Source organism: Ovis aries, chromosome 5, assembly GCF_016772045.2.
Source record: "Ovis aries strain OAR_USU_Benz2616 breed Rambouillet chromosome 5, ARS-UI_Ramb_v3.0, whole genome shotgun sequence".
Classification (NCBI taxonomy): Eukaryota; Metazoa; Chordata; class Mammalia; order Artiodactyla; family Bovidae; genus Ovis; species Ovis aries.
Genome location: NC_056058.1, coordinates 1955039 through 1973284, shown reverse-complemented (window position 1 = coordinate 1973284; position 18246 = coordinate 1955039). Strand labels below are relative to the sequence as shown.

At 50.5% G+C, this 18246-nt stretch overlaps 1 protein-coding gene across 2 annotated transcripts in view; it reads right to left on the bottom strand.

Moving 5' to 3' along the window:
- The window catches only part of ADAMTS2 (ADAM metallopeptidase with thrombospondin type 1 motif 2), a 255023-nt gene that overhangs the window by 69084 nt on the left and 167693 nt on the right, over positions 1 to 18246 (bottom strand). For both annotated transcript variants that reach the window (XM_042250871.1, XM_042250872.2), the window contains one exon: positions 10413 to 10496. In XM_042250871.1, the coding sequence (XP_042106805.1) occupies positions 10413 to 10496 (84 nt within the window). The remainder of the gene's footprint in view (positions 1 to 10412; positions 10497 to 18246) is intronic.

Below are 18246 nucleotides of genomic sequence, written 5' to 3'. Positions count from 1 at the left end.
AAGTTTCCACAGACACTCGGGTGACAGAGGTCCCAGGCCCAGGCCCAGGAAAGGCAAGATTGCCCACAGGGCGGAAGAACTGAGGCCTCTCCACTACCTCCAAGCCATCACAGAGAAGAGGTGCCAAGTAAAGCGTGAAGTCCTTCCTGCATCCTCCTTCAAATCAGAAATAGAACGCTGGACATGGCACTTGTGGCATGCCACGAGGGACCCTTCCCCAGGTGCTAGCGCTCAGTGAAACAGAAATACTTGGACTCTCTCATTTTTAAAGTATTGCTTTTTTAAAAAAATAAACCATTTTTCCATAGTTAAAAATGTGCTATAAGTGTATAAAAGAAACCTGCAAGTATAAAAGAAACATCCTTACCATGATACATTAAGAAAATTCAGCAAAGTAGAAGGAAGAAAATAAAAATCCATGACCTACTGCCCGGAGATAGGTACTGTTCACACTGTATGTATTCCTTCAGTCCCTTCTGGTATAATTTGTACACAAAATTGAGATCATAATACTGGAAGCTTATATCCTTCTTTCCCCAAAAGCAAACCAACTTGACTTTATGCTGTAACCATTTGCCAAAGCCCTTACACATGCTTTGAAAATGGGATTTATTGCTAGTCTAATAACCCACCACTGAAAAAGCAAGAGAGTTCCAGAAGAACATCTATTTCTGCCTTATTGACTATCCCAAAGCCTTTGACTGTGTGGATCACAATCAACTGTGGGAAATTCTGAAAGAGATTGGAATACCAGACCACCTGACCTGCCTCTTGAGAAATCTGTATGCAGGTCAGGCAGCAACAGTTAGAACTGGACATGGAACAACAGACTGGTTCCAAATAGGAAAAGGAGTACCTCAAGGCTGTATATTGTCACCCTGCTTATTTAACTTATATGCAGAGTACATCACGAGAAATGCTGGGCTGAAGGAAGTACAAGCTGGAATCAAGATTGCCGGGAGAAATATCAAGAACCTCAGATATGTAGATGACACCACCCTTATGGCAGAAAGTGAAGAAGAACTCAAGAGCCTCTTGATGAAAGTGAAAGAGGAGAGTGAAAAAGTTGGCTTAAAGCTCAACATTCAGAAAATGAAGATCATGGCATCTGGTCCCATCACTTCATGGCAAACGGATGGGGAAACAGTGAAAACAGTGACTGACTATTTTTCTGGGCTCCAAAATCACTGCAGATGGTGACTGCAGCCATGAAACTAAAAGATACTTACTCCTTGGAAGGAAAGTTATGACCAACCTAGAGAGCATACTGAAAAGCAGAGACATCATTTTGTCAACAAAGGTCTCTCTAGTCAAGGCTATGGTTTTCCAGTGGTCATGTATGGATGTGAGAGTTGGACTATAACGAAAGCTGAGCACCAAAGACCTGATGCTTTTGAACTGTGGTGTTGGAGAAGATTCTTGAAAGTCCCTTGGACTGCGAGGGGATCCAATCAGTCCATCCTAAAGGAGATATAGTCCTGGCTGTTCATTGGAAGGACTGATGTTGAAGCTGAAACTCCATAACTTTGGCCACCTGATGCGAAGAGCTGACTCATTTGAAAAGACTCTGATGCTGGGAAAGATTGAGGGCAGGAGGAGAAGGGGACGACAGAGGATGAGATGGTTGGATGGCATCACTGACTTGATGGACTTGAGTGAACTCTGGGAGTTGATGATGGACAGGGAGGCCTGGCGTGCTGCGGTTCATGGGGTCGCAAAGAGTCAGACACGACTGAGTGACTGAACTGAACTGAATAACCCACCACAGGGATGTGCTGTAATTTATGTAACTAGACCCTTATTGGCAGACAGTTGAGATTGTTTCCAGTTGCTTACACTTAGCAATAAGGCCACGACCTTTGGCTTAGGCCTAAAACTTCATGCACAAGGCTGCTAACTGCTTTAGAACAGAATCACAGAAAGGAGTGAATGACTGGGGGCAGGCATGAAGAGCCTTTCAAAGGGAAGTGACCCACTGTCACTAACTGGAAAATGGAAGAGTGTACTGCTGCATTCACCCAAACCAGCAGTAAATCTTTAGATGCTTTTAAAATGGTAAACCATTTTATTTACTTATTGATTAATGGTAAAGCTCAATATTTTCTCTTTTCTGCAACATGTATTTTTTCTTTAGTTAATTGCTTATATCAATTGCCAAGTCTGTTTTTCCTAGGACTCTTCATATATTAGAGTATTTTTCCATATTGCAAATGCTCTTCCTCACTGTGGTTTGCCTTTTGATGGTGTTTTTTGACAATTTTATATTTTAAGTACTCAAATATATCTATCTTCCCCTTTACAACCCTTTCTACTGTATTTTCGCTTAGGAATCCCTTGACAATGAATATTTTCTTCTTGATTAGTACGATTTAAATAGCTGAATTTTATTGGTGTATATTTATCATCTGAGATATTTAATTTACTATTTATCATATATTTATTCTAACACTTAATAACCATTCCATTTATATTATCACATTTTATTTATGAGAGGTATTTTCAGAGTTATATATTTTATTCTGTTGATCTGTTAACATTTATGCAAATATAGTATGATTTTACTTATTTTTGCTTTACAAGGTGTCTGTAGTAAATCCTTTTTATCTGCTTGGCTTTCAAGGTTTTCCCGGCCATTCTTGAATGTTCATGCTGGTAGATGAATCTCAGAACCATTTCATCAAGTTTCCAATTATTAGTCTAGGAAAAAATCAACATTACTACAATGCCCAGTATTCCCATAAGGAACAGCATGTGTCTCTTTGTGTATTTTTAGTTTTTTCCTATCATTGTGCTTAGTTGCTCAGTCATGTCCAACTCTTTGTGACCCCAGGAACTGTAGCCCGCCAGGCTCCTCTGTCCATGGGATTCTCCAAGCCAGAATACTGGGGTGGGTCCCATGCCCTCCTCCGGGGGATCTTCCCAACCCAGGGATCAAACCCAAGGCTCCTGCATTGCAGGTGGAGTCTTTCCTGTCTGAGCCACCAGGGAAGCCCAAGAATACTGGAGTAGGTGGCCTATCCCTTCTCCAGGGGATCTTCCCAACCCAGGAATCAAACAGGGGTCTCCTCCATTGCAGGCAGATTCTTTACCAGCTGAGCTACCAGGGAAGCCCCATTAACAATGTGCAATGTTCTTCCTATATGTAGGTCTTACATTGTCTTGTTAGGACTAGGCCAGATATTTTGTATTTTTGGTTACTATTCTAAATGGAACTTTTCTTTCCCTGGTATCTTTACTACCAGGGCATTGTAGGGCTTCCCAGGTGCACTAATGGTAAAGAACCCACCTGTCAATGCAGGTAGAGATGAGAGTTGGATCCCTGGGTCAGGAAGACCCCCTGGAAGAGGGCATGGCAACCCATTCCAATATTCTTGCCTGGAGAATTCCATAGACAGAGGAGCCTGGTGGGCTACAGTCCACAGGGTCGCAAAGAGTCAGACACGACTGAAGCGACTTAGCGTGCAGGCATGCACATATCAGGGCATTGTGAGTTTACACAGAAATTATGGGGCTTTGTGTAATTATCTTATATTTGGTCATGTCACTAAACTCCTTTCTTAACCCTAAAAGTTTTCCAATGGATTTTTTTGTGCCGGGAGTTTTCCAGGCACATAAGTATCAGCAAACAATTATAATATTATCTACTCTCCTTGGATACTGGTTTCATGTCATATGATATTATGGCAGAAAGTGAAGAACTAAAGAGCCTCTTGATGAAAATGAAAGAGGAGAGCGAAAAAGTTGGCTTAAAGCTCAACATTCAGTCCCATCACTTCATGGCAAATAGATGGGAAATAGTGGAAACAGTGGCTGACTTTATTTTTTTGGGCTCCAAAATCACTGCAGATGGTGATTGCAGCCATGAAATTAAAGGATGCTTACTCCTTGGAAGGAAAGTTATGACCAACCTAGACAGCATATTAAAAAGCATTACTTTGCCAATAAAGGTCCGTCTAGTCAAGGCTATGGTTTTTCCAGTAGTCATGTATGGATGTGAGAGTTGGACTATAAAGAAAGCTGAGCGCCGAAGAATTGATGCTTTTCAACTGTGGTGTTGGAGAAGACTCTTGAGAGTCCCTTGGACTGCAAGGAGATCAAACGAGTCCATTCTAAAGGAGATCAGCCCTGGGTGTTCTTTGGAAGGACTGATGTTGAAGCTGAAACTCCAGTATTTTGGCCACCTGATGTGAAGAACTGAGTCATTTGAAAAGACCCTGATGCTGGGAAAGATTGAGGGCAGGAGGAGAAGGAGACGATAGAGGATGACGATAGAGATAGTTGGATGGCATCACCGACTCAATGGACATGGGTTTGGGTGGACTCCCGGAGTTGGTGATGGACAACGAGGCCTGGCGTGCTGCGGTTCATGGGGTCGCAAGGAGTCGGACATGACTGAGCGACTGATCTGAACGGAACTGAGAATTTCCAAAACCTCAGTAACAAAGTTACGTGTCTCTCTCTTGTTGCCCATTTTACTGGAACTGTCTCAAAAGGGCAGCATTTCCCAAAGCAAATTCTGTAGAACGTTGATTCCGTGAGGAAAAGGGTTCTGTTGAGAAAGAATTTTAAGAAACCGTGTGTTTGACCCACCTCTTAGAGCTTCACCCTGCACATTTTCATAGTAAAGTCTGAGAAATTTTGTTGTCAGAAACACCTGTTTTACTTTGCTGTATAGGCCTCTCCTAGATTCATTTGATCGTGGAACCCCTCTATTCTCCTATGCAAACATCTAAGAACATCCTAAGAATTAGCAATGCAGAACACTTTTAGGGACAATGTGCTTATTTTTCTACCTTTAAATAAAATTTGGGTTGTGACGTTACCATCTGTTACCAGTTCTCACCCTCTCAGCTCCCAAGGAGCTGATCAGGCTCCTTGCCCTGCTGGTGCCTTCAGCAGGGGCTCCTGGGCTTTGTCAGGTGCCCCAGACTTGGGGTGCCCCCCTGTGCACCCCACCCATGCCTTTGCAAAGGATGCACCCCTCTGCTCTCCAGGCTTCAGCCCCGCGTGCCAGTGTTTCCTGGCTGGCTCTCCTGGAATGGCACAAGGCGCCCCAGACCCAACACATCTCCTCTGAGCTCGCTGCCTTTCTCCCCCACGTGCCGCGTCCCCTCCTGTGCTCTCCACCTCAGGGGCTGCCTCATCACCTAGCAGGCTGCCCAAGGCACAAGCTCAGTGTCCTTTCACCTTCATCCACGTAGCACCCATCCCCTCCTGGTGGCCTCCTAAAATTCTCTCCCTTCTCTGTGGCTATGGTCCCAGGACAGCCCACGACTGTCCTCCCTTTGACGCTGCCCACTTTCTCCCAAGCCACCACTCCCACGGCCATTCTGCACACTGAAGCCCGGGGATCTTCTTAGAAATGCAAATCGGATCATGTTACTCTCCTGCTAGAAACTGCCCTAGTGAGAAAACCAACCCCCTTGGCAGGAGGTACAGAGCCCTCAGGATCCGCTCCTTCCAGCTAGCTTCTTCAGCACCAACTTCTGCTGTTTTTCCATCTTGCACTGTCCCCTTCAGTCAGAGTCAGCTGCCCCCTGTCCCTCCCACAGCCTGCTCTCTTCCTGCCTTTAACTTGAAACATCCCTGTGCCGGTTCGTCCCCTTTTTCACTCCCTCCCTGTGGCTGAAAAGTCACTGCCGCCAGTCACCTGCCTTGCCCTCTAAGGAAGGATTGCCTGCCTCACCTTTCCCCTGAACCCTCAGTTATAACTGTTTCCCTGTCTGCACCTCCACTCCAGAGCAGCCCCCAAGGTCTGGGAGCACGCATGGCTGCTGCTGCTGCTAAGTCGCTTCAGTCGTGTCCGACTCTGTGCGACCTCTCAAAAAGTGCTTGTTAGATGATAAGCTTTGTCCTTAGGTGAATGGATGTGGCAAATTGGATGAGCAGACTTTTGGATAGTAAACAATCATCACCTTCCTATAATAAGCCCTATTTAATCATGAGGGGAGTTTCTCTTTATGCATTGTTGAATGAAAGGCTTAAAGCCTCAGGATTTTTTACATCTATTTTTAAAAGTGAAACAGGTCTGTACTTTGTCTTAGATAAGCTACCTTTGGCAACTTCGCATGTAGGAATCATACTGGCCTGAAAGAGAAACTGGGTGGATTTTAGAACACATGTATATTCCGAAATTGTTTATATGATATTGCATTATCTTTGCTTAACAATTCCTTGCAAATGAATAAAATATACTGGCAAAAACAGGTTATCTGATTCTCTATTTAGAGGTAATTTTAAGATAACTTTGAAAACAGTGAAGCACTTGAGTTCCCACATGATTATGGGGTTTCCCATTTCCCTAAAAAATCCTGAATTTCCCAAGACCTTCTGGGCCCCTGACCCAGAGTTTCTCAAAATCTTACCTTCAGGTTTTCTACTGGTCTCTACCAAGTTTCTACCTGTGAGAGATACTTAAGGAAAGAAAAACAAGAAGACACATCTTTGGGCGGGGACAGTTTAGCCCAAAGCCTGTCAGGAAGTAGTTCAAATAACCAAGGCTTTGTTCCATGGAGTAATCAACATTGGGAAGGAGACAGACAGTTCCCAGGCCAAATAAGAACCAAAACGTCACCAGCACTGGTAGGCAGTTACCCACACACAACCCTCCAGTTTTTCCTTTCAGTGTCCTGACCACTTGGTAGCTCTTCTCCTCTTCCTACCCGCTGTCCTCTGCAGAGGCAAAAAGTGGGGAGGCGGCTGGATATAATCACGCCCGTCCCTCATGCTACCAGACTCAAAGTTCTTCAGATGCTGAAGGATGCTAATGAGGGGTCTCAGGCCAGGAAAGGCGAACCCAGCCTGAGGAGGGGGAGGGAGGGGGAGGAGCAGGGAACACGCTGATGACTGCTCTTACGGAGATGCACAAGTCCCATCGGACGTTCCAAAGCCCCATGTCAGCAAACGGAGGCTGGAACTGTATCACTGGGCGTGGGTCACCCTAGCCTTACCCCGCTGCATGCTGTGCCTACTTGCCTAGAATGTACCACCCTGCCACAAACTGCCTGCTTACCTGCAGAGGAAGGCGTGCATGCCCCTCCTTCACAGACCACCACTGGGTGTCAGGGTGGAGGCGTAGGGAAAAGGCCCAGGCAGAGATCTCCCAACAGCCCCCAAAGCTTTCCCTTCAGCCAGGAAAAGCACCCCACCGTGGGCTGCATTGTACGCGTGCTTTCCGATCTTAGTTTATGCTTCCTCTCTTTTTTCTAGACTAAATATGCCAAAGGTTTGCTTTTCCCAAGGCTCGCTTCTCAATGGGCCCTATTGTTACTTTCTATTTTCTACTTTATTGATTTTTGCCTTTTTCTAAACTATTTCCTTATTTTTACTTTCCTTAGGTTTTGGGGTTTGGGTAGTTGTTAATACCTGTTCTAACTCACTGAGCTGAATAGAGGGTTAACTTGTTTTCATTCGCTCAGTGTGATCTTGGAAGGCGCCTGCCTCTGAATACAGCTTTGGCCACACTCCACAGGTTTTGATCTGTAGTATTCTGCAAGGAGATCCAACCAGTCCATCCTAAGGGAGATCAGCCCTGGGTGTTCATTGGAAGGACTGATGCTAAAGCTGAAACTCCAATACTTTGGCCACCTCATGCGAAGAGTTGACTCATTGGAAAAGACTCTGATGCTGGGAGGGATTGGGGGCAGGAGGAGAAGGGGACGACAGAGGATGAGATGGCTGGATGGCATCACCGACTCGATGGACGCCGAGTCTGAGTGAACTCTGGGAGTTGGTGATGGACAGGGAGGCCTGACGTGCTGCAGTTCATGGGGTCGCAAAGAGTCGGACACGACTGAGCAGTTGAACTGAACTGAACTCTCATTTTGATTGGTTTTCCCAACAGTCTGCAATGGAGGCTCTAACAGTATTCTTCCCAGGAAATTTGTTTTTTTTCAGAGAGACTGCACTTATGCTTTTTATATATCCGTTTCCTCCATCTAGTTTTAGAGCACTGAGTATAGTCCAAACAATTTTCGCTGTATGAAATTCACTAAAACTTTCTTTACGACCTAAAGTACATTTGTCATTGTTAGGTGTTTTATTCCCTGGTGGCTCAGAGGTTAAAGCGTCTGCCTCCAATACAGGAGACCCGGGTTCAATCCCTGGGTCGGGAAGATCCCCTGGAGAAGGAAATGGCAACCCACTCCAGTATTCTTGCCTGGAGAAACCCATGGATGGAGAAGCCTCGTGGGCTACAGTCCACGGGGTCGCAAAGAGTCGGACACGACTGAGCGACTTCACTCTATGATTCCTCAAAAAGAAGGCATATCTTTCCATAGGTATAGCAAGGGGAAAAGATGATATAACTAATTTAACTTTACCCATTATACTATTTGTGCTTCCCAGGCAGCTCAGTGGTAAAGAATTCGCCTGCAGTGTAAGAGACATTGGGTTCAGTTCCCGGGTTGGGAAGATCCCCTGGAGTAGGAAATGGCAACCCACTCCAGTATTCTTGCTAGGGAAAACTCCATGGACAGAGAAGCCTGGTGGGCTATAGTCCATGGGGTTGCAGAGTCGGACACGACTGAGCAACTAAGCATAAGCATTGTATTATCTGAAACTCCTGCGCCTTTAAGAATGTAATCTGTTAAAGGTCTTGGAAAGGGTATGAAAGACTCCTGCACTTAGGTTGTTTGCAGATTTCCCCCTTGTTCCGACAGTCTGCATTTTACGCTGTCCTTGGGACACTGAGGGGCCATGACTACCATCCTCCGCAGTGGTCACTTGCATCACCATAGAGTAACACACCTCCCAAGGCAGGAAAAGTGGGCTCAAGGTCCAGCATTGCTGGAATTTGTCCAATCACGGAGTCCTTCGTTGTCGTTTCTGTACTGCAGGCCTTGTATGTGGTGTGCAGTTCAACTTCATTTTGTGAGACTAAGACTCTGCCTCTGAGTAGAAGACTTAACCCTCCACATAATTGCTATGCCTGATGTGCCTCGGCTTCATCTTAAGATGACTTGACTTTATTCATACTGAGTGAGGTCAGACCATGGATTCAGAATTTGGCTGCCAGGGTGAGAAGCTGGACTCCTAAGGAGCCAGAGAGAGAAAGAAAGTGAAGTCGCTCAGTCGTGTCCGACTCTTTGCGACCCCATGGACTGTAGCCTACAACGCTCCTCCATCCATGGGATTTTCCAGGCAAGAGTACTGGAGTGGGTTGCCATATCCTTCTCCAGAGGATCTTCCTGACCCAGGGACTGAACCCAGGTCTCCCGCACTGTAGGCAGATGCTTTACCATCTGAGCCACCAGGGAAATCTAAGGAGCCAGATGCCACTGGCTACTCACACCACTGAACTGCCTTAAACCTCGGTGTAAGTTTCACAGTCCTTACTTGTGAAATGGGATCATCATATCTCCACCTCCTCCTCTGTCCTTGGACTGAGTTAATTTCATGTAAAGTGCTCCCAAGCTGCTCAGCACAGGCCTGGCTCAGTGCACACTGGCCTGGCACCACGAGGCTCCTTCCTTCCTCACCAGCTCTCCTTTCAGGCCACCCCGTTATCTTTCCTTCTGGGGGCTTCCTAACCCTGCTTGCATAGCCCTGTGCATGCTGATAGGAAAAAGGCTTCAAGTCTGACGGCAAAGGGGTGTAAGAAGGGCAAGAGTGCTCAGTGAGAACAGCAGCTACGTGGCATGAGAAGAGGACACAGGCTGAGGACACAGGCAGGAGTCAAACTGAGGGGCATCTCAACCTTGTGTTTCTGCTGCTTTGACATCTAGGGCCTCGCTGACCTGGAAGGAACTGTCCCTGCCAGGGTTAACCAATTTCCAGAGTCAGTAAAGCGCTCACACTGAAGCATATGCTCTTCAAATGCAAACCAACCGATGCAGAGTCCACACCCCCAGCCATCTCCTTCATCGGGCGCTCACACTCCAGCCCATTATCCCCAGAGCAAATTCCCAAGGGCCAGGTACCAGGCACTCAGAGGCAGCCCTGGTTCCCCAGAGCCCACTGAGATGATCCACACTGGCCACTCCTAAGCCTGCTTACCCGTGATTAACCTGGTCCTTCCCGAGGAAACCATAATGCAGCGGCTCACCCACAGTTTGCCTCTCCTCCCCCAGGCCTCCCGACCAACCCTCGCGCTTCCCTGTGGGGCCCTGCAGGGCCAGAAACTGCGGGTAAAACCCAGCTTTTCCATGGCAGTCACCTCCTGGGCTGTTGGTCTCACCAAACCTGAACCTAAATTTTTAAAGAGAAAGTGAGGTTGAAAGGAGAGTAGGGGCGGCTCACAAGTTCCTTGCTTCTTACAGGAAACACGGGGCAGCTGGGGACAGGCAAGGTGGTTTTGGCCAACATAAAGGCTTTTTCAAGGGGGCCTTTGCCTCACTGGAGGGCCCCACTCATCCCACAGAGGTGGGGGCCCTGGTGAGTCTGGAAGGCACCAGCCTGCAGTGCCCACTCACCTTCCCGTGGCTCAGCAGGATTATCCGCACCAGGACGACATTGATGTGGGCCCCCAGGGACTCATCGTGATAGATTTCGTTGACCTGAAAGACAACCAGGGACACGTCAGCAGAGACCACAGGCTCACAGACCAGCCCTGGCTTTGTAAATGGCATCGCCAGCTCAGCCCCAGGGCAGAACCCGGGCACACCACCCCACCCCCTCCTCCTCGCCACACTTCACGCTCAGGCATTACCCTCAGCTCTGAACCAACCCCTTCCTTTCCCTCTGTTCCTCCTGCCCCCTTACAGCCAACCACTGAGTGGACTCGGCCCCTGTCTCCTCAGCAGCCCCTCCGACCACCCCAGGGAATCTCCAGCGAGAGCCCACACTGGGATGTGGACACTGCCCACGCTGAACGCTGGAGCCGCTAACTGCAACGCAGCCTCTTCTGCCAGGGTGAGCACGGCTCAGACCCCCGTAGAAGGGGCAGTCCTGGCACCGTCACTGGTAGAAATCACTCCACAGGTGCTGCCGGTGACTGTGAAATATTATCTGTACTCATCACAGCTTGGAAAGGGGAGTCATTTTAGATGACCCCCAGATCTAACTTTTAATGTGCTAATTAAGAACAGATATTGCTGTATCACAAAGGTGCTTTCTGTGATCTGTTTTGGGAACTGCAGCTGACACAGTGGGCTTCCTTTGTATTTTATCATTTTTTACTTTCTTTTTTGGGCTTCCCAGGTGGCGCTAGTGGTAAAGAACCCATCTGCTGGGTTAGGAAGATCCCCTGGAGGAGGGCATGGCAACCCACGCCAGTATTCCTGCCTGGAGAAGCCCCATGGACAGAGGAGCCTGGCGGGCTACAGTCCATCGGGTCGCAAAGAGTCGGACACAATCAAAGTGACTTAGCACACGTGTGTATTTTATTTTTTATATTTGCAAACATTATTTGAACAGGTACCCGTGGGCCTCACCAGAAGTCAGAGGAATCCATGGCACAAGGAAGGTGAGGAACCTCGCCTCCCCACAGCATGGCTTGCATGGCCTTCCAGAAACACTGGTTATGGCTGACCCCGGCCTCAGGGCCAGCCAAGCCTCCCTCTCCCACCGACCCTACTCTCACATACTCTCAGGATCTCGCCTGGAACAGTGCTCTTGCTACCACCCCCTTCATCCATTCACTTCCTGACCAAACTTGACTATTCTGGAGGCCCAGCCTCCAGATCTCATCTGCTTCCCAGCAAGCGTCAGGGCCCATTACTTCCTGTATTCTCCCTGTATTTTCTCTCTGTATTTTCCCTGCGTGTCTCCAGCACTCAGGATGCAGTCACACCCAGCAGATACTCAGGACACACTTGTCAAGAGAACAAATCCACATCACTCAGTGGGGAGGCATGAACTCGTGCAGGCCCTCCCTGTGCGCAGACCAAATCCCAGAGGCTGCTGACCTTCCCCTGGGGACAGCAGATCCCGCCAAATGCATCTCCCAGAGCCCACTCTGTCATCTCAGGCCAGGGCCCTTCTCCCCCGGAATCCCAACTTTTAGAATCTCTATCTGAGCGATGGAAATTGCTACCTACAAACAGCAGGAAAACCCTTTGGGAAATCTGAGAGTTAGCAAGTAAAATCGACTCACGATGGATGGGGTGGGCAGGCACGTAGGGCATGCTAGACAAAGTCTGGTGATCACTGCCACCCTTGCTGTGGCACCAACGGGAGGCACAGAGGGGTCCTGGGATGCCTCCAGCCAGCCCTACGTGTGGCCCCATGGGAAGCCTCCTGCCCGCAAATCTACTTCCCAATTATTATTTGTTTGTCTGCCCCGACCTGGCTTTCCTCCAGGGAAGCAATGACCGATAGCCTACAGGACGGTCACTGCAGCACATGCATGAGTCTGGAGAGAATGAACACTGGCCTGAGAGTCACACGCCAACAAGGTGAAGCTGTGACTGGCAATGCGGAGCCAACTCACCCACGCTGGGCCTTCCCTTCCTTAAAACAAGACGACAGTCTCAACTTGCTTTGTGAGGACTAGACTTCCACGCATATGTGATGGAATGATCCTGGTGAAAACAGCAAAGCTGTGGTTGTCACTGCTGCTAAGCCATGTCACCCTGCAGCCCCCAGGAGGTCACAGTGGCAGGGTGCGCACCCTCTAAGCCCGGATGTCCTTGCCCACCTTTGAGGGTCAAACCAGACCTAGACGTTTTGGTCCACAGTGAGACAATAACCCTAAAAGTCAGTTTTTCTTAAGAGAGAGGTTGTTGTTGTTGTTGTTGTTGTTATTTTGGTCTGTCTCCAAAGTATCATTTTATCTCTCACAAGCAGAGCCTGGCCAATTTGGCTCACAGAGTTTGACCAAAAGTTGTGGTGTAGAACAGAAGAAGGTTGTGATAAAGGGAGGTTCCGCTGCCCCTGGGGCAGGGAGCAGGGGTGGGCACGAGAGAAGAAAGGGGGCAGAGACAGGGGTGAATGGCAAGCTTCACTCTACACCCTTCACTTCTGACTCCCAGGTCATGCTTCGAGTGAAAACAGTTCAGATACTTGGGAAGAAGATGAAAGCAGAGAAAGCGTGAACCGGCTCTCTGGGACCTGGGAGGGGACAGGGTCACTCAAGTCCCCGAAGTCTGGGTAACTTCAGATAGCTATGCCTGGGGACCCAAAGGCAGTGGCAGGGTAGCCTGCTGTTCGGAAGGGATTCAGGGCTGAGTCTACAGAATTATCTCCTCTGATGCTCCCAATAGCTACTGGAGGCCAGAAGAAGGGGTGTCAAGCCCTCCTGAGAGATGAGGAAGCTGAGGCTGGCCGCCGAGTGAGGGAGATGCAGGGCTGGCCCCGCCCCAGTTGCTGGCCCAGAGCCTTCCATCAAGGCCCTCCTGTCTCCTGGCCCCACCACTGGGGCTGAGGGTGGCCACTCTCATCTCGGGGAAGGGGTCTTATGTCCTTCTTGGACAGTGGGCAGGTCTGACCCTGACTGCCGATTCCAGACAGAAGGGGGCCAGACCCTCAACCATGAGGTGCCAAGCTCTGCGAGACAAAGCCCCACCTCCCGCTGGGGGTGAGGGCCAGGCGCTCAGGGCCAGGGGTGTCCGGCTGCTATACAAGGCCCAGCTGTATCTTCTGAGCTGCCCACCAGCCACCAGCTCCTGGCAGTGGGGCTGGGCACCCTGCCTCTGGCCTTGGAGACCAACTGGGCCTCCAGGACTGCTGAGGAGCTGGACAGGGCACGTCCAGAGCTTGCCCAGGAGGGAGCCATAAAGGAAGCCAGGCCTGCTCTTGAGGTGCCGCAGCCCTGCCTGCCCTGGTGCCCGCCACTGAGGTGCACCTTCCTCTGCTTCTCCTAGACAGCCTCTGCCCGTCCCCACAGGGACACAGCTCCACACAGCCTGCTTCTCCAGGAATTGGGGCTTTGAGCTGGGGGTGCCCCAGCCCCTCTCTACAGCACAGGCCCCTCTTGGCAGCTGCTGGAGCTTCTAGGTGGTCCCCAACCCGGATCCCCACTCCCAAGCCCTCCTGATGGCCCGGCCCCCACAGACCCCCCCAGCAGGTGGGAACCCCGCGGTGACCAGCTGGCGGGGCATGTCTTCTTGCCCATTAGGCGGTGTGACCGAACCCTCACGCCTGCAAACATGTCCCCCTCTGGCGTCCAGCTCCTAGTGCCCACGCTGTGATTCATCAGGACCAGAAAGAGCAGAATGCAGGGCTTGTGGGGCATGGAGGAGGCTGGCTGTGCTAAGGAGGAGGGGGCCCCGGCCTGCTCCCAAGGGCCACACCAACTTTTCAGTGGGTTGTGAAATTGCCACAGCCCCGCAAAGCCAGCTGCACCCCATTCCCCACAGGATGCTCCCAGCAGGGCCCACTGTGGCATGAAGACCCCCGGGAATGAGCCTCAGTAACAGGAACACAGGGGCAATATTTCTGCCAAGCAGAGAGCTCACGGAAACGGCACAAAAAGCCACAAAGACAGCTTCCCAACATCTCCCTTCCAATGCCCCTTCCTCCCCAACCCCCATTCCACTTGCTCAACAGGCAGACAGGAAGCAGTTCCTTCCCGCCCCATGTCCCACCCAACCTCTCACCCTCATGGATCATTCTTCATGGCGGCTGCCACTCAAGAAGGTCTGACTTCCTCTTTCCTCTGCCTGAAACCCTCCATGGCTCCCCAGTGCTTTCAGGAACAGCCCTCAGCCCTCAGCCTGGCACGTGCGGCCCTCTCAAAGGTGGCCCTGGCTTGCTTCTCTGAGCTCAACTTCAGCTACTTTCCTTCAGGAACCCTCACTCCTGACGGCTCTGCCTTCTTCTCCTGCTTGGGCCATGGTTGGTACCTGTAATTCCGTCTCCAGCCTCTGGATTCTTGAAATACCCAGGAAAGCATTTGAAAAAGCAAAGGGCAGTCAATGTGTTTCAAAGGAGGAGGGCAGTTATCACCCTGCGAGCGCCCCACAACCCCAGCCCAGGGCCTTCTCCCTACAACAGGAGGAAGCCCGCTGCTGCTTCTCAGGTTGCCCCCTTTGCTCACAGTGATCCAGTCTGAGCTTCTTAAACAGGGAGTCCTACCCTTCCTTGGGACCTTTGCACTTGCTGTATCTCTGGTTTTTCATGCTCTTCCCCCAGCACAACTATCCCCTGCTCAAAGTGAGCCCGTAAGAGTAGTTGCTTCCAGCACAGTATGGAGGTTCCTTAAAAAACTAAAAATAGAGCTACCATATGATGCTGCAATCCCACTCCTGGGCATTTATCTGGAGAAAAACATGGCCCGGTGCAGCACTGTTTACGATAGACAAGACATGCAGACAGCTAAATGTCCCTAGACAGAGGAACGGATAAGGAAGACAGTGGAGTATCACCCGGCCATTAGAAAGAATGAAATAAGGCCATTCGCAGCAACATGCACGGACCGAAAGAGTGTCATACTGAGCGGAGTGAGCCAGACAGAGGAGAAATGTTGTACGACATCTCTTACATGTGGAATGTTTGAAAAAACGATGGAAATGAACTTACAAAACAGAAAGAGGCTCACAGACTTAGAAAAGGAACTCCCGGTGGCCGGGGGGAAGGAATAGTTAAGGACTTTGGGAAGGTCATGTACACACTGCTATATTTAAAATGGATAACCAACAAAAACCTATTATACAGCACATGGAATTCTGCGCAATGCTATGTGCCAGCCTGGATGGGAAGGGAGTTGGGGGAGAGAGGATACATGTATAGGTATGGCTGAGATCCTTCACTGTTCACCTAAAACTATCACAACATTGTTAAACGGCTACAGCCCAATACAAAAAGCTTTTGGTGTTAAAAATAAATTAAAAAACCAGCAGTTGCTCCCGTACCAGCCTCTGCACTTGAGCGGGAGGCACCCCTCTTCCTCACTCACTGCTGTGTCCCTAGCAGTGCTGAGCGCACAGTAGATGCTCCGTAAACAGTTTTGAACGGGTGAACGAGAGAATAACCGGGAAATGCGGACCAAGAGGCAACGGGCCAAAGTGCAACAGTAGCAGGGCCTGCGGTGCCCTGCTGTGATCGAAGGCCAGGCCAAGTACCCCAGAGCCTGCCCACCGTCCCTGCCCTCCTGAGGCCTCCTGCATGCCGGGGAGAAGCTACTCACCTCCATCCAAAGCCGCAGGGCTTCTCTGCACAGAGAGAGGCCAACAACTCTCTTGTTTGGGGAAATACATTGCAATGCACCTTTTGCTTATGCAAAGGTGCAGCCAAGTTTCTGTTCTGGAATAGAAAATAAGAAAGGATGCGGGCTCTGCATGATAATGTAAAAGTTGGCTTTCTTTGTGGCAGACTTCTACCCTGGACACCAGCGAGCCTTGGCAGGTGGCCTGCAGCTACTGGGCAGAGGTGACCTTCTCCCCTGCCAAGGTGGAAGGACAGGGCAGGACAGAGAGGCTGGTCCAGGCAGTGGGGTCCTCCCGGGGCAGGCAGGGGCAAACTGCTGCTTGGGTTCTCATCCGTTATGCCCAACCGTCAGGAAAGTTACCACCTCTTCCTCTGAGCCAAGCTCTGCCAGCTAAGGCGCCTAAGCACCCAGTGAGGAGAAGGCAGGCCTGGAGGACTCTGTTGTGAAGCCTGGGAGGCAGGCACAAGCCGGCTCTGCTTTGTGGCTTCTCGGAGCCTTTGACATGACTGGGAAGAAGGTCTCTCTGAGTCCTCCAGGAGGAGGCTTGTACATCACAGTGGAGGCGGAGGTGAAGGGAGTGCTGCAGAAGCTGGGGCAGAAAGTCTGCGGGCTGCCAGTGGGCATTTTCATCCGTGCCCATCTTATAACACACAAATGGGGCTGCAAAAGCCCAGCCTCACTATGAGAATGAACATTCCCTTTGCAGATCTTCTTTGCCACTCGCTTCTCAGCAAATGCTTAGCAGGCAAAGCAAGAACAAACACGACTCCAGACTCTGCTCAAAATATCAAACTGTCATGAAATGGAAATGAGCAGGACAGGAATTGCTAAGATCGTATCGTGCACAAAAATGCGAGGCAGGTGGAGCCCCTTCTTCAGCCCCCAGGCCCCCCACTGTGAGTCCTCCCATGACTGTGAAACAACCCAGTCCCCAAGCCTGCACCAGGCCACACTCTGCTGGGCCTGGGGACATCTCTGCAGGTCTCCAGGGTGGAGACAGGCTCCTCCACTCCCAGGCAAGTAGTTCGATGCCCAGAATCTAGAGGGAGCCTCAACAAATGGTTACTGTGCAAACGAAGAAACAAAGCTGCCTTAAACCATTGCCCGTGTTGGTGCTGATTACTTCCAAGAAGCTGCCCATTCCAGTCACTTCGTCAGGTTGCACGGGTTCCAGGGTGGGCTCGACTGCCATCTTGCCCTGTGACTTGGGCTTGATATTTTGCCCGTTTGAGCCTCAGTTTCCTTATCTGTGAAACGGAGGCAATACCAGTTCTAACCTCTCAGGCTGTTACCATGAACCAAACTCAACACTATATTTAAAGCATCCAGCAAAATCCCAGGCACACAGCACAGACTCAGGAACTCAGTAGAGCTCTCATCAAATGACAGGTCAAACACCCGAGTTCTTTCTCTGGCCCCACGGGGGCTCTCCTCAGGGCCGCCAGGGAGGGCTTGCTTGGACCACAGTGTGCAGCCAGGCTGTTTTCCAAAGCCCACGCTGGGCCTCAGCAGCCACCTGTGTGTGACCCAGACCTGGGGTTCTCCCCACCAGCTCCGCCACTGGGCAACCAACAGCCACACCAATGCTGGAGGCCCAGCCCTCCCACTCACCACCAGAGGGCTCCTCAAACGGGAGGATAAGGCTGCAGCCCCGGGAAGCACAGCTCTGCCGAGGCCGCGGGACACAGAAGGATCTGTCTGAGGTCCGTGGGGAGGGCGCTGACAGGAAGGAGCGGGGGAAGCCAGGGACCTTGATTCCTTCTGACAGCAGCCCTGGCCTTGGAGAGCCCTGGGGTGTCAGCAGCCTCCTTGTGTCCCCTGAGCTCCCCAGCCCTCCCTGACCCAAGCCCCGGGGCCTGGCATGGAGTCTCCTCCAGAGGAAGCCCTTCGGGGAGGCCCTGTTGGCGAAGCCATGTGACACCCCCACCAGCCCCCCCAGTCTCAGAGACCGTGAGCACGACAACCAACCCCCGCCCCCGCCCCCCGCCAATGTCAGCAGCTGGGCACTGGCAGGGCATATGAAAACAGTGATTTTTCATTCTTCCTATGATTCATATTCTTCTAATTCCCTACCGCTCTTTGACCCCAGGAAAGAAAGAGGGAAAATGCCATCATGGGGACGGGGGCCACAGCCCCTGGGAGGCTCCCAAGGAGGGGAACAGGGAAGCAGCAAGCGCCCTGGTTGACGAGGGTTAGTGGAGGCGGCTGAGGACAGGCAG